At 43.0% G+C, this 16,335-nt stretch overlaps 2 protein-coding genes across 2 annotated transcripts in view; both read left to right on the top strand.

Moving 5' to 3' along the window:
* Positions 1 to 1,104: 1,104 nt before the first annotated feature.
* gemin8 (gem (nuclear organelle) associated protein 8) lies at positions 1,105 to 2,883 on the top strand. The gene is made up of 3 exons (XM_015952247.3): positions 1,105 to 1,227; positions 1,850 to 2,183; positions 2,259 to 2,883. Exons 1-3 carry the CDS (start codon positions 1,201 to 1,203, stop codon positions 2,516 to 2,518), a joined length of 621 nt encoding a protein of 206 aa, XP_015807733.1. The 5' UTR covers positions 1,105 to 1,200; the 3' UTR covers positions 2,519 to 2,883.
* Positions 2,884 to 5,143: 2,260 nt separating this feature from the next.
* LOC107380868 (neuronal membrane glycoprotein M6-b) overlaps positions 5,144 to 16,335 on the top strand; it is a 38,727-nt gene continuing 27,535 nt past the window's right edge. The window contains exon 1 of the mRNA XM_015952250.3: positions 5,144 to 5,262. Within this exon, the coding sequence (XP_015807736.1) occupies positions 5,259 to 5,262 (4 nt within the window). The 5' untranslated portion in view covers positions 5,144 to 5,258. The remainder of the gene's footprint in view (positions 5,263 to 16,335) is intronic.

Consider the following 16,335-nt stretch of genomic DNA (forward strand, 5'->3'; position numbering starts at 1 on the left):
GATGGCCTGAAATGCAGAAATGAGAAATTTTGGGTTCATCTGAAATTAAATAAAAGTCAAAGCGAATGAGTTCTTCATCCTGACGTGAAACTCTTATTCTAACATCAAAGAAAGAAACGTGCTCAGAAACGGTGGCAGCCTTTTTGGCTGAGAGCTTAGAAGCCTTGAGCTAAAGTGTGACCCACATAGGCGCTGAAACGCCAGCTGGAGTTTAAAACATGACATTTGTGCTCTTATATTTTTACATGTTATCAAACCTCAGCTTCACTTATAATTAACACGTTTGAGCCAAAAAATAAGACAAAGAACCAAAACTATTTAATTAACTGTTTTTGCTGCAAAAACGGATCAAAATCTGATCTGTTTACCTTTATAATTTTATTAAGAGAATAAATAATAAAAATAAAAATATATTTATAAGTAATAAATAAACCAATGATGCTGGTGTTGATAGCCAATCAAAGCTCAGATTCTTTTAGAATATTTTTTTTGTGAAGCTAATAAAAATTCCAATTTAAGCCACATTAAAACGTTTATAATTAGAGTTCAAAGTTTTTCTGAAATCTTGAGTAAATGAGTGATGTAGTTGCTTTTCTAAGGCTTGATTTAAAATGATACCGTTTTTTATTCCAATCTACTCTTCTCGTGTAGTTTGATGTGAACGTGGAGGTTTCGCTTGTCAATAGATATCTTGACTATGATGTAAAAACAAATTAATTAAATATAAAATGTGGTTAGGTAAATTTAACACTGTTTATATAAACAACATTAAAGTATGATGAAGAAGCCATGATTAACTCACGCGTCATCCACCAGGGGGCGCCAGCTAGCTGGATATTACACTCAGCCGCTTATAGTGATGGGATTTGTGGCTCTTTCATGGGAGCCGTTCATTAGTCGGTCATTTACCTCAAAGAGCCGTTCAAAAGACTGGCTCTTTTGATCGAAGTGAAGCCAACGGAGCGGCGGCGGGGGGGGGGGGGGGGGTGTCAAACGTGTTTCTATGGTTCGTCCTACCTATGTCCGTCACAGCGGTGGGTGGGGTTTGAGTGGGTGAGTTTGACCGACTTCAGGGGAGGTTTGTTAAGATGAACGGCTCTCTACAGGGACTCGGCTCTCATCGTTCAAAAGATTCGATTCGTTCGTGAACGTCACATCGCGCAGCCGCGCAGGCTTCTGGGAGTTTTTCACCGTGGAAACATGAAGCGACAGAAAAATTCTCTAGAGGTAAATGTTTCTAAATCTGATGTCTTGTAAGAACAGCGCATTATTAATGTGTTTATCTGGTTGCACCGTCTAGATTGTGTTAAAGCTACTTTATCACCTAGCTAGGCTTACGATGACGTCCGCGTGCGCATCTTTATTTACCGCATTTATCTGCGGGCTGAAGACCTGCTGGAGTAATCAAGTTTACGGGAACTTCCGCAGTGTAAAATAACTCTAAACAGAAGCTAAAATGTTTCATTTAGCTGTTGGTGTCGCTGAGATCTACTTCTTTTGCCCAAAAACATGAAAGCTAATCAGACCCCGTGTTGCTAAAGGGATTCTACGGTGGCCTAGAGGGACAAACGTCATCATCAGCGCTGAAGGCTTTAGAAACTTAAAACAACTAAATAGTCTTGTTGAAAAATTAATTTACTGTAAAATGAAGATTTAATTCAATAATAAATTCCATTTCCTAAGATAATATTTAGTATACAAAATTACATTTGTTATATTTTATAACAATTACAATTTTAATTTTACAGAAAATAAATAGATATTAACAAATGTTTTATTAAGATTCTTAACTAATTTGTTTATACTTTTTTGTGACTTTGTTAATCCTCTCTGGCTGCTCTTCATGCAGGAGGATGTGGGCGCAGTGATGTCATGGTTCTCCAGCCCCGTCTACAGCCGTTACTGGCAGCACTACCAGCAGGCCATGGGCTGGTACCAGAGACACAGACGGGCCTACAGCAAGTCCTGGGAGGCTGCCTACGGCCCGACTCACTGGCACCAGGAGTCTCCCAGCAGCCACCAGCGCTATGCCGACTGGCGGGCCGAGGAGAGCGAAAGCGAGGAGGATGAAGAGGAGGAGTGCAGCTCGGAGAGCGAGATCGAGTGTGACGTCAGCAACATGGAGATCAGTGAAGAGCTTCGGCAGTACTTCGCCCACACAGAGAGACACCGAGAGGAGCTGAGTGAGTCCAGCGTGGAGGTGGACAGCAGATAGACGAGTTACAGGAAGTGTGTGACTCTAAAATATCTTTTTGCAGAAAAGCAGCAGCAGGTGGAGGCGGAGCTACAGGACAGCTATGTCCCTGCAGACCAGGACCTGCATGACGTGTCTTCTCGAAGCAGCGCCGCTCCTCCCTCCGAGCGCCCGGGTGAAAGACGAGTCGCCGAGATGAAGAAACTGTACGGCAAAGACTCTGCCAAGATTCTGGCCATGGAGGCGGCCATGCAGCTGACTTTTGATCGAAACTGTGACCGGAAGCAGCCCAAATACTGGCCCGTCATCCCTCTGAAGCTGTAACAGCTTCGGCAGCTTCTGCTGGGACGGATGAATGCTGCAGATGTGGAGCTAATGAGCATGGTCACCCTGGGCTAAACGTAGACTGTCTGACCATTTACGCTCTTCTTCTTCTGTGGCGCTTTACGCTGCAGCAGCTCCAAACAGAAGCTGCTTCTGGTGTTTCAGACACGCTTACGGTGAATTTATTTAAACTTTTACGTCCCAGCCTCCTGATTCTGATGCTTCCTCAGGTTCAAAGGCTCCGTTTGTTTTACTCAAGAGGGTTGTTGACGCTTTTGTCCTGTTTGCATCATTCTGGAGTCAGGTTTCTATTATTTATGGTTTTTCATGTTAATAAAGTCTTTTATGTCTAAGTGAGTCCTGCACATCTGCTGGGATTTCTGAGAACTCTGATCTTTAGGACGTTTCTACGCCCACAGCAGTGCTAAATGTGTGTTTTAATAATAATGTTTGGACTTTTTAGGTCATATTTTATTCTTCAGTGTGTTAAAAGTGTTTTAGACCAGCTGATTATTAATCAGGAGTTTTAAAAAGGGATGGTTTGTTTTTCCAGACCTGATCCGGTCTCACGGTAGTGGGTTATGGTTGTAACTAGTATCCATTATCTGTGGTTTAATGAAGAACCCATTTTAACTCGTTCTGCTTTAGTTTTATTAAACTTTTACTTCCTGATCTTCATAAGATGTTTAAAGAGCAAGTCACCCCCAAATCAACTTTTTTCCCCCTGATAAACTATATAAATGCGTGTCTAATCATGCTGAAAACACGTGTAGTCAATAGTTTTGCATTTTACTGGATTTTAGTTAAAATTGTAATATTCTGCCTAAAACTGTCAGTGTTGTGCCGTTGTCAGGTAAAAACTCAGCACTGCATTGGAATTTTAATCTGCCATCGCTATTGGCTAAGAAGTACCCTAGAATGTTAGCTGGTACATTATGATGTCACAATGTTGTGAGCTTGTGTGTGTGTGTATTTGTTAGTGGCTCCGCCCTCTCGGTCTGCTAGGCAACAGCATTTGTTGCATTTTTCAAACAGGAAGTGGGAGTGGAGTAATACTCTGGTAGGGGGGGACTTGCTCTTTAAGGAAACGAACCACATCTCCAGAGTTTGTAGATATAAACATATTATTCATGCATGACCAGCATGCAGTTAATAGAATATAGGGGAATCAGTCAGGATGAAGTTGGTATTTAAAACCTACTGTCAGGTGATTAAAGCTTGTTTTAGCAGCTCAAACATTTGCAGGTGTCGCCTCTGATGTAAATGAAATCAAACTTTTGCCACAGTTTGGTTTTTGCACTTAAAGTTTCTGAGACGTATTAAGATAAAGCGTAAGTGCTGCTGGGTTGTTGTAATGCTGGCTTCCTGTCCGCCGTGGGTCTGATCCAGACTCACGAGTAGCTCTGCTGTTGGAAGACGGAGAGACTAAACCAGAACGAACTGATCTACATGAACAGTTCTGTCATGGTCGCAAGAGTCACAAATAGACTTACAGTAAATAAAACCTTTAAGGTAAAACACGAGATGAGTAAATGCTGACAAATAAAACTAATAAAGAGGAACAAAAGTTATTTTTGAAACTGATTCTCATTAAACTGATCATTTTCTTTAATAAAAAATTGAGCCTCTTCTAGCAGAACAGTCGGGTTTCCTCAGCAGGGTTAGGGAGGTCGTCTGTCACCAGGAGAGAGGACACCTGGACATGTCTCCAGTCCATCACAGACACAACCACTAACTCACACAGGGACAACCTAGAGTCTCCAGGTAAACTGACAGGTTTTTGGTCTGTAGGAGGAAACCCACACAGGCACGAGGAGAAGGAAGCCTCATTTAGCTCATCTCAGACTATGAGGGTGTTGGATGTGCTTTCCACTGGCGAGAACATGACAGCACAGTTAACACACAAGCGTTAATCTCAGATTTAAGAATGAGAAAAAAAACACAGCAGTTACAGTGCAGAAGGTGCAGCAAGAAACATTCATTCAAAGGCTGGTGGATACATGAAGGTTCTGAAGACCATTGTAATAGTCCAGCCTGCTGGAGATGAGCGCATGAATTAGGTTCTCTAGGTCTGGTCATGAGACCTCTGAGTCGTGCTGTTGGATGCAGATGACAAAACGCTGATCTCGTTCCAGAGAAGCTCAGGTCTGGATTCAGCTCCATGAAGGCTGACTTCTACAGATTGTTCCAGGATGATCCCCAGATACAACTGAGGTGTGATGTGTAGCAGGTGGAGCTGATATCTTAGAGATCAAACTAACAGCATGCAGCTGGGATTCGAACCTGCAACATAGTTGCATCACGTAGCCTGGTTGAAATAACAACCAAGCAGGAAGAAAATGTTAAAAATGATCTGGACTGAAAATAAGGTTTTAAAAACATCCAAGAAAATATTTAAAGATTTTCAGAAAGTTTAGAAAATTCTGAAAATGTTTTTATGAAGAAAAACGTAACCAGATGACCCAGGAAGTCCCTGCAGCATCCAGATGACTTCTCTGCTCTGGAGAAGAAGGGAAAGTTCCGATCTTCTCTGAGGGACATGAACGCATCTCTGAAGGAAACAGAAAGATCCACAAACTATGAGTGACGTAGATGCGATCAGGGCTCTGGTCTGTTTGGATTAATGAAGTCAAGGCTGTGACCCCTCCCCTCCTCGGTCACGCCCGGGACAGCCAGTAGTTTCTGCGGAGCGACAACCTGTAGACATCATCTGAGCCTCTCAGGGAAACTTTCAGTAGAAATGGGTGAGTGGGCTGGTTTGTGGTCTTCTGTTGGGTTTGGTTTAAAAGTGCGCAGATCTGTTTATGGATGCGCACTTTCAGACGCGCCAAACGCGTAAAATATTTTTATTTTATTGTCATGCATCATTTTGTCCAACACCACTCCTGCATGGATGCTAAATTTAGATCCACTTTTGCACAATTATCATTATTATAATAACAGGCGCAGAAGCATTTGCGCGTTTCTGCAGACTCGCTGCAGCTGAAAGCGCGTGCAACCCGCTGTGTCTTTGTGTGTGTGTTTGTGTGTGTGTGTGTGTGTGTGGGGGGGGGGGGGGGGTGTCTCCTGAAGCTTCATTTAATTAATTTTATTGGTAAAGTTTTAGCTCCAGATTAGATGTGGTTCATTTATCGTTTATATTAAAAAAAACACCACCATGTTAAAATCTCACAAACGAGCTGAGACTTAAACCAAATGTGTTCTAAATTCTCTTATGATTATGATCCAGAAAAAAGCCGAAACAGAAGATCACCGCAGATACCAGGAGAAGTAGTCAGGAGGCAAAAACAACAGCAAGCTCAATAACCTAGTAAGAGAGGAAAGGTTAAAATCTTATGAAGATCCATCAAACAGCAGAAGCTTAAGAGTTAAAAGATCCTCAACAAAAGCAGAACCAAAGACAGAAAAACGGCTGAGATCTGAACTTGACCAAGTAAAACAGGAGCTGAGATCAAAATCACCAATAAACTGTTTATTTACCGCAGTTCAAAGCAGCAGAGGTGTCCGGCAACCGCAGGGTTTTACGTTCAATCCCCAGAGAATGCTGCCGTTGAGTCCCTTGGCAAGGCACTTAACCTGGTGGTGGTTGGAGGGACCAGAGGCACCGGTGGTGCCTGTGCCCTAGGGCAGCTGTGGTTACATCAAGGCTCATCACCACCAGAGCATGAATGGGTGAATGACTGATTGTGTTGTGAAGCGCCTTGGGGGGTTGTGGAACCAAGAAGGTGCTATACAAATACATGTCATTCACCATTTAGCCGAGACTAAAAGTAAACGTGAGGTCTGATCCGAAACTAGAGAGAAAAAAGAAAAGTTTCACTTTTCTAAGATTTCACAAAACAGCTGAGGTTTACGAGCGTAATGGAGAGGAGCAATGAAAAACAAAACTCAACATGAAGAATGATAAAATATGACAGTGTGTGCCTTAAATCCTCCTAAAACTAAAGTCATGAAAATACAAACAAATAAAACCAGGACCAAACAGCTGATGAGGCTCAACATCCAACAGTTCAGATTTCAAACAAACCAAGACAAAGAAAAACTCTAAATCTTAAATCCTTTTTCTTTCTGTCAATTGGACTAAAAGTACAGAATAAAGAATAGTTGACTTGACTTTAAAGGAGCTTTCCTTGAACAGTTAAAATGTGATTAATCAAGATTGATTAATTACAAAGCCTCAGATTAATTAGATTAATTCCTTAATCGACTCCCACCCCTAAGTATTACCTAAGTATCAATCTGCTCAACTTTTTAAATCTGGAAAACTTTCACTTCTATGAACACATTTCATAACATTTTAAGCAAGTCTAAAGACAAGTTTGAGGTGATTCTTTAATTGCCGGCTATAATTTGAGAGGACAGATTGACCTCATCATCCTCACGTGAGAGCCGTTGTTGATTGGATTAAGAGGGAGTGATGGGATCACTCACCGTGGATTAAATGAGCCGACCAAGCTGGAAACAAGTGTGATGAATGGTGTGTAGGTGCTCATCAGACGCTGTTTAGATCCTTTACTCCTAATTAGCTCACTTTTATTGTGACTGGTTGGGCATCGAGCATCGATTGGAACCGGATCCAACTGTTGGTTTTTCCCAGAATCGTTCAAAGTTTTTTATTTTGAATCCTTGAATGCAGACGGAAAAGGAATCCGCGGCCGATCTCCGTGAAAAATAAACGTGATCTGCAAATTGTGATCAACACTTTTCAGAGCTGATCTATGGAATCTATGGATTTATGAAATAAAAGCTGTCTTTGTTAAAAAGACGTTATGTAATAAAAACTGAATGAATTAAATAAAAATGGCTCAATATTAATTTGGATTAGTATGAAAAAATGACTTTTAAAAAACTTTATATAAATAAAGCCATTTTAAAAGAAGAATGAAAAATATTTCATAATATTGAGCTTAGATAACATTCTGTTATTCCATCATTTCATTGTCAGATTACATGGTTGTCTAGTATTTCTTCATGTAGATATTTATTTCATAATGTCTTGTTTATATATTGAATTTTGAATACTTTTGAGTTCCATACTAATCACACCAGCTGTCTGTGTGCAGCACCGAGTACCCCCACCCGGCGCGCAGCGGCCAAATATAAACAAACGTCTCCCGAACTTTTTCTCCGTAACGTAAACTTTAACTTCTGCAGCGTAGAGGAAACGTGTTAAATACGTCAACACGGTGGATTTAATAGAAGCTTTAAAGAACAAACTCTGGACTATGTGAGGTGAGTTTGTCTCACTGCAGAAATAAAAACACAGAGAGCGTCAGCAGTCAGACGCAGCCGCTCACTGTGTGTGTGTGTGTGTGTGTGTGTGTGTGTGTGTGTGTGTGTGTGTGTGTGTGTGTGTGTATGTGTGTGTGTGTGTGAGCGTCAGAAGGCTTAACAATAACCTGTAGAATAATTAAGGTCATCATACTAGAACAGCTTCTCTGTGGTGGACCTCACCAGCTTCTGTCACAATAAATAATTATAATAATAATAAATCACACTCAAAGTTGTGAACATTTTAATTTCCTTTCTGAACTATTTCTGTTGAGAGTTTTAATGTTTAATATCTGTTAGATTGTTACTGACAGCAGCTACATTTAAGTTTCACTTCCTGTTCTGACTGAACGCTGCTGCAGCATGGAGGTGTAGTTCTCAGTCATCCTGGACATGATCATCCTGAGAGTTTTAGCTGAAAACAGCTGGACGTTTCTGGATATGTTGGAGACATTTAGCCTCTCATCCCAGAGGCTTCTTCCAGACTTTGGTTGTGGTCAGAAACAAACACACTGGTTGTGCTGCAAGTCTTTTTCGTTTTTTCTCCAAAACATGTTTTTGTCTAAATGAAGGTGATGTTATTGTTCATGGAATTAAAATTCATGTCGAAGTTAAGATTATTTCATCAAGTAGGACCTGTGGTTAGCTCGCTCATGTAAAACATGTCATGTCTTGAAAGAATCTGAATCGGGAATCAATAGGAACCGGAATCGAAACAAGGAACTGGAATCGGAATGTTCAAAATCAAAAGATGCCCAACCCTAATTGTGACCATTAATATTTTAAACCTTTAAGGAACTGATTATGGATAAAGTTGAGTTTTTCTTTTACTTTTGAGCTAGACTCATTCAGAAAATAATTTGGTGTTTGTATAAACCTTTGTGCCGGATTTTATTTGTTTAAAGGTTTAACATTTATTTACCATTGCACAGGAAATGTGACATTACTCATTCCTCACAGCAGCTCACTCCTAAGTCTCCGATTTCATCCGTTACAAATTTTGGTGTCTTAACCTAAATCAGATTTCTAACCAGAGTGTTCACTTTGCTGCTCTCACCTTTCATTTTAACTCTAAATTTGTGACGTTGGTGTAAATAATGTTGCATAAATCCAGATGGTTAAACATCGAGTTGATGTGGAAAAAGTGATGCAGACGTGATTTATTTGTTTATTTTGATTCAGGAAGTTTTATGCAGGTAGATGAGGAATGTTTAGTTAGTGCACAATAAGACTGTAAGAGGCAGAGCCGAGACCCGGAGTCTAAAATGTAAATGATTTAGAGTGCTGTAATTGTAACGGCCACAAGGGGTGATCCGAGCACTTCTGTTTTATTCATTTAATGTAAAAATATGAATCCAACAGATGGTTGCTGTTGCTGGTTAGGAACTCTTCTCTGGATCGTTGGACGTATTCGCTCTCTAATCTAAAAATTGCCGATCCAGCCCGCCAGCCTTCAGTCATTTTTATTATTTAAGTAGAAATTAAAATGTCTCATGAAGACCCGTTTCACACTGCAGGATTTAAAATTCCTGAAGTATTGTAAAGCGTGAGAGGCCCCACGTGTGGCGATAAAAACACACAAACATTTCCCGTCAGACAGGAAATGTTGCAAAACATCGCAGAATGAAATGTGACTTCAGAGCAAACAAACATGGTGGAGGAGGAGCTTGTAGCTCGCTCTCTGATTGGCTACACATCGCATTCCACAGGCAGCACACTCGTTTGAACTCATCCTCTGAATTGGACAACCCAACATGTTTAACATCCCTGATATATGATCAGTGATCCTGATGCACTTGTGAGCAGACCAAAGCACTCTTAACACACCACACATGGCAGGATCATCTGATAAGATTATCTTTAGAGGGTTACGGTAATCAAGGGTCTTAGGATTGTTGGAAGGGAGGAATTGAATCATATTTATCCTGCTGTGTGAACCGGGTAATGATGACACTGACACATTCAAGCAGGATTCTAACAGGAGTCTGATCAGAGAGGAGTCATGACCCCATGACTCGTCGTTTCTGCTTTACTCATGCAAACAAACAAGATTTAAGTCTGTTTTCATTCTGAAGCATGAAGAATCTCTAGGGTATAACTGTGATTTCTTTCAGTTGTGTTAAACAGATATGGATCCTTTCCATGATGTCATAAACCATCAGGGTGGACAATATGAAGTATTTACGACAGCATCTGCTTGTACTTTGTTCAGGAAGGAGTTTGTCCTTTTCTAGAAGATAGCAGCCAATATGAATCCAGTAGGATTTCATTAAACCTCTGATAAAATCAGTCCCAGTAGCTCCAGACCTTTGTCTCAGCCCTGCTCCTCTGGATCTCTCTCCACCGTTCAGGACATCTGCTTCCAATAAGGCCTGTTTATCGCCTTCAGGCTGGTGAGAAGTTGAGAACAGACAGGATGTAGTCTAGTGACATGATTTAGTGCTGGGGCCATTTTTCTGCGCCAAGCCATCATAAACTTCTTCTCTTTCAATTCCCCTGCTTTTCCCGGCTCTGACCCCAGACTGAGCATTTCCTCTCATAACCGCCACCATCTCATCTTTCACCCGTTTCCCTCCTCATCATCATCATCTCTCTGCTTGTTGTCTTCATCATTATTCTTCGCACCACCCCCACCACGCTCCACCATCCTCCTCTATGAATTCCTTCTTTGTGCTCTGGTTTTGGCTGCGTTTACTTTCTGTTTGGCTTCATGTGAAATCTCAAATCCTCTCTGTAGATTTGCTGCTATGACTGAAACTGAAAGGCGAGACTTCAAAGGCTTCAGATTTAACGGCTGTCTTCTTCTTAAGGAAAACACGATCGTTCAGCTGGAGGAAAGGAGAAAGTGGAGCAATCTGGGACTCTAATTGGAATAATGATGGAACAGCAGTTCGGTCTGAGAGTAGACAACAACACCTTCCTTTAGTGGTACATAAAGCTATGGTATCTTCTTGGTGATGGTTTATTTACTTTGGTTCTGCAGTAAATGTCCTCTAGAGGAGGGCGGCTGCAGCTTGCGCAGGATCTTCGGGGTACAAACTCTCCGTCTGAAGTCCACCAGCTTGTTTCTTACTTTGATGCTTGGGTTTTAGCCACACACCAATCAGCATCTTCTCTGCCTTCCCCTAAACATAAACTCAACAAGCCAACAAGAGCAGTGTAAATGGTAAATGGCCTGTATTTGATATAGCGCCTTCTAGAGTCCTGGAACCCCCCAAGGTGCCTTACAACACAATCAGTCATTCACCCATTCACACACACATTCACACACTGGCGGGGATGAGCTACAATGTAGCCACAGCTGCCCTGGGACACACTGACAGAGGCGAGGCTGCCGAGCACAGGTGCCACCGGTCCCTCTGACCACCACCAGCAGGCAAGGAGGGTTAAGTGTCTTGCCCAAGGACACAACGACAGCGAAAGACTGAGTGGGGCTCGAACCTGCAACCTTCTGATTACGGGGCAATCAGTGTGATTGGTAAAAGTCTGGATTTCTTTAAGCGTGGAGATTGAGAACAACAGTGGGCTCGGGACACGTCCTTGTGGAACGCCGGTGTTGAGTATGGATCTCAGGAAGTCCTAAACCCAGCTGCACATGGATGTTTCAGTACAACAGAGACGAGTGTCTGCAAAATAATGTTTAAACTGAAATCCAAAACGAGCGGTTGCTGGTGCACCGGAGGTTTTATTTAGCAGAATGAAAACCAAGCATCAGTTTTGTGGCAGGAAGCAGGAGGACTTCACTAACAGGCAGCAGGAAGACAAAACCCACAATATCACCAATGTGAGAAACCCAAAGCTGAGCTCATGCAAAGCAGGACTGAAAGAAAAGGGAAGTGAGAAGGAGTTCAGGACGAATAGATCCTGAGGGAATTTAGCCGTAACCTAAAACAGCACCAGGTGTTGCTGGGTCCACAAACCAAGACTTCCTCATCTCTACAGAGAAAATCCCAAAGTTAACAGGAACGAAAGCTTTAAAAAAGCAGGAAATAACCAACTAACCCAACAAAAGCAGCTCATCCAAACTAAAACGAGTCATTCCTGGATGGTAGAGGCTGAACTGTTGCATGTTTAGAGCCAATCCTGCGGAGAACATTCATCACTCGGCTCTCGCAGCTGCTGGAGCCTCTTTTACTGCTTCTACCCAGACGTGTGCTGTTGGGGGTCTTTTCTCTAATGGTTCTCTAATGGTTTGCTTATATGAACCAGTCCATGTACGGTAAGGCATTCACACAGGAACAAAGACTGTCCTGTCAACAGTTTCAACACTAACGTCCAGTTTATTTTTACCATGGCTGCCAAACGGGGAGTTTTAGGGCTTATAAAAGGATTTAGTTACAGACTCTTAGGGTTAGGGTCACCTTTTAGCTGCTTTATGCCTTTTCCCACTTCTGAAGTTTTCCCAAACATCTCAACGTTTGCAGCATCTGTAGCTCATCGTCTCACTAACCTGAAGGGTTTCTGTCTTTTAGTAACTCATCCAGTCAGCATTCAGGTTTTAAAGAACGTCTGAATAAACAAACGTGAGGCTAAAACCCTAAAACCGAACCTGCAGTAAACCAGATTCAGTAATAATGACTTCACTTATAATTAAACCCTCTAAAGCCACACGTAGCATGGCTGATGTGTCTCATTCTAAACCCCATAAATACCTCCCGCCCTCTGCTGGAGAGTCTGAGAACTGCAGGTGGAAAGGGCCAATTTTGTTGTGTTTTTACAGTTTTTTGTCAAATAATTAAACTATAAAATAAATTTAAAAGGTTAAAATCATTCAGTCTTAGATTTTATTAATACTGGCACGTTTTTAACAAAAGTCAACAATAAAAACTAATAAAACGAAGACATGTTTTTGCCGTCTGTTTTCTTGGGGCTCCGTACCTTGCTGCTTCATGTTCTGTCTCACGCCAGACGAGCTGTTTGATGCATCCGTTCAGTTCTCGTCCAGCTCCAGAACGAGGATTTTTCAGATTATTGGCAGGAAAAAAATGAGCAAAAGTGAATTCATCTGTGTTCACTGAAAGGTCGCCGCCCAGAGGAGGTCAGAGATGCATCAAAATCCTTTAATGACTGATTAACGATGTCTGAATTTGACCCGCAGAGGTGAAAGGTCGTACGTTTTCCAGTGAACTTCTCCTGTGGGCTGATATAGGATCAGTATTTTACCCTTTCATAGGTCTTTGTTTAGTCTGTGTGAATGCTCTAGATGTGTTAAACATCTGTGCAACACGTGCCCCCTCCCCCCGCACATGAAAACCACAGGCTGCGGCCGACGGACACTCTGATGTGTCAAATTCCATCGTTGCTGGGACAACCTGTTGCCAAGGCAACGTACAGAAGCACAGAGTTTCCAGGCGGGCGTCACTTTGAATCTTTGCACATGCATCTACTCACTCCACGCCCACGCATGCTAAAATAGAGCCGGCATGACTATAGTATGACCTGCAGGCAGCAGGGGATGCCACTTCCCCCAACCCCTCCCCCTCCCGCTCCTCCTCACCACCTCTGCAGCGATGAGGATGATGATGATGAGGCCCCCCCAGCATGACTCATGGATGCCATAGATGGAGCAGCTTTAATCCCATGCTGCCTTTCCATATAGTAGGTCGCAGGTGCACCAGCTCGTGAGTCACATGACTCCTACGGTGGGGAGGGGGGGGGGCATAATTCAAGCACACGGGGGGGGGGGGGGGGGGGTATGTACATGTGTACATGGGTGCAGTTGTGATGGCGGTGGCGGCGTAACATCATGTGAAGCAGACTGTGGGCCAAATCTGGGCCAGCAGGATTAGTGGCTCGTTGGATAAATGACTGGGGTGTGTGTGTGTGTGTGTGTGTGTGTGTGTGTGTGTGTGTGTGTGTGTGTGTGTGCGCGCGGAGGTTAAGCCATCCATACCAACAGAAGTCAGGAATTGTAAACAAGATGATCTCGGAGGGAAGTTGATTGTTTCTATCTAAAGTGAAAGTTCAGTCAGGCCTTACAACCTTGTGTGTGTGTGCGTGCGTGTGTGTGTGTGTGTGTGTGTCTGCCCTGCACACTTAGACCTGCAGGTGTTTGAGAGGATCACAGAGCCTGATGGGAACGTTTTGCATGGATTTGCATTAAACTCCTTTTGTCCGGTTTTCTGGGACGTGTTTCGGTGTTCTGGACTGACCCGATTCTCGAGTGTTAATCTGATTTCTTTAGGTTGCAAACGTGTTTTGGAGATGGATTAACCTTTTGCCAGCATCTGACGGTTCTGCTCAGGCAGGGATGAGAGGGAAGCGTCTCCTTGGCGACCGAGGGCGGAGGGGGGTGAAAGTGGGTCATCATCTCCGGCACAGATTAAGGTCCCGTATCTGAACTTAAAGACATACATCCATGCACCAACACAGAAGGGAGCTTCAAATCTCCGTCTTTTATCGTTTCTGTTGGAGAAAACAGATGAAAGCGTAAAATCCGTCCTCTCTGGGATTAAATGTGGGACAACTTTGGGAGACAGCTAGAGACAATAATTTGACTAAGAACGAAAGAGGAAAATTACTCTGGATAGATTACAAATAATTAAGAGACAATTGTGGTTATTTATGTCCTGGTGACACATCTAAAAGTGTTTTAAACACTAAATGAGTCCAACTGGTTTTCTATCAAAACACTGCAGGTGGCTCAGAAAGAATCACATTTAAGTTCCCACAGTAAAGCTCAGTGGCCTAGTGGTAGAGTGTCCGGCCTGAGACTGGGAGATCAGGGTTCAATTCCTGGTTGGGTCATGCCAAAGACTTTGAAAAAATGGGACCCAATGCCTCCCTGCTTGACACTCAGCATTAAGGGGTTGGATTGGGGGGTTAAACCACCAAATAGTTCCCGAGCGTGGCTGTGTCTGCAGCTCACCGCTCCCCCAGAGGATGGGTCAAATGCGGACAACAAATTTTGCACACACAATAGTGTGTGTGACAACTAATGGGACTTTAACTTTAATCTGGTTTCTACTGTTGCAGCCTCCCATTATCTGGAGCATCAGGATTAGTACCTTCACCTGCCTTATCCAGTCCTGTGCACGTCTGCTGCCCCCTGGTGGAGGATCCACAGTTGGGAAGGGCCTGTTTTAGTTCCTTGTCATCTCCAAACCCGTGATTTGTGTTTGATTTGAACCGGACTGGAACGGCCCGTGAAACTATCGTACCAGGAAAAAGTTTTCGGTTTGATGTAAAAGCAGCCTCATAAAGGCGAGCTGCCCTTTCTAAATGCTTTAATGTAGAGTTTTAACATCACAAGCAGCCTTAAAATGAAAGTAAAAAGAGTTGACTCCATAAACCAGCATCAGCTCCTTCAGGCTGAACTAGAATGTTCCGAACGTTCCGGAGCAGTGCAGCAGACTCTTCCAGAGGCACTAAAGAACAAACAGCAGGGGTCACGAAGAGGTCAATCTCTGGTTGCAGAAACTGACCTCGAAAGGACTTCCAAGCCAAAAGCTTTCATCTCCGGCCCCACGGCTATATAGTCAGACAAAAGAGACACATAATGGTCTTGAGCAGCAAGTCAGGAAGATACTTAAAGGTCAAATGATGCCAGTGGTGAAGCTCAGCCTCCCAGAGGAGACAGACAGGAAACAAAAAGCAGCGCTAGGGAGGATGTGTGCTTCAAACCTGGATTATCTGTAGGTTAGGGAGACTCACATCCCTAACCCTGAGCCTGCATCCCCCTTCTTTGGCATCGTTTTACTGTGCTAGGTTAAAGGTGTCATAGACTTCAAAACCACATTAACCTTGTTATGTAAAGGCAGCTGAGGTGTCCGATGAGTCTGTACGGGCTGGAAACCACGCCTCTGTAAACCAGGGATGTTGTAATGACCGCTGAGAAACTATCGCTCTTAGAAAAGGTGGTTTAACCTATCATAAGTTTGGACATTAAAAGTTTGTTGCGATAATTTCAAGCATAGAACAAGGCTAAGCTGTACTATTGCTAACAGTAGCCTGAGCTACTGCTAAAGCGAGCCTGAGCTACTGCTAAAGGTAACTTGAGCTACTGCTAATGCTACTCTGAGCTAGTGTCAATGCTAGTATGAGCTACTGCTAATGCTAGCCTGAGTTACTGCTAAAGGTAACCTGAGCAATTGCTAATGCTAGCCTGACCTACTGCTAAAGGTAACCTGAGCTACTGCTAAAGGTAACCTGAGCTACTGCTAAAGGTAACCTGAGCAATGTACTGCTAATGCTAGCCTGACCTACTGCTAAAGGTAACCTGAGCTACTGCTAATGCTAGCCTGAGCTACTGCTAAATGTAACCTGAGCTACTGCTAATGCTAGCTTGAGCTACTGCTAAATGTATCCTGAGCAACTGATAATGCTAGCCTGAGCTACTGCTAAAGGTACTGAGCAACTGCTAATGCTAGCCTGAGCTACTGCTAACCTTCTTGTTGGGTGAAAGGAAAAAAAAAGAATGTCAGAGCACACATGAAGCATTCCAGGATTTTCTGGGAATATCCAGACTTTTATGTGGCGACGGTGGCACAGGAGTTAAGTGCTCGCCCTGTAATTGGAAGGTTGCAGGTTCAAGCCCCGCTCAGTCT

The sequence above is a fragment of the Nothobranchius furzeri genome, chromosome 14 (assembly GCF_043380555.1).
Source record: "Nothobranchius furzeri strain GRZ-AD chromosome 14, NfurGRZ-RIMD1, whole genome shotgun sequence".
Lineage (NCBI taxonomy): Eukaryota > Metazoa > Chordata > Actinopteri > Cyprinodontiformes > Nothobranchiidae > Nothobranchius > Nothobranchius furzeri.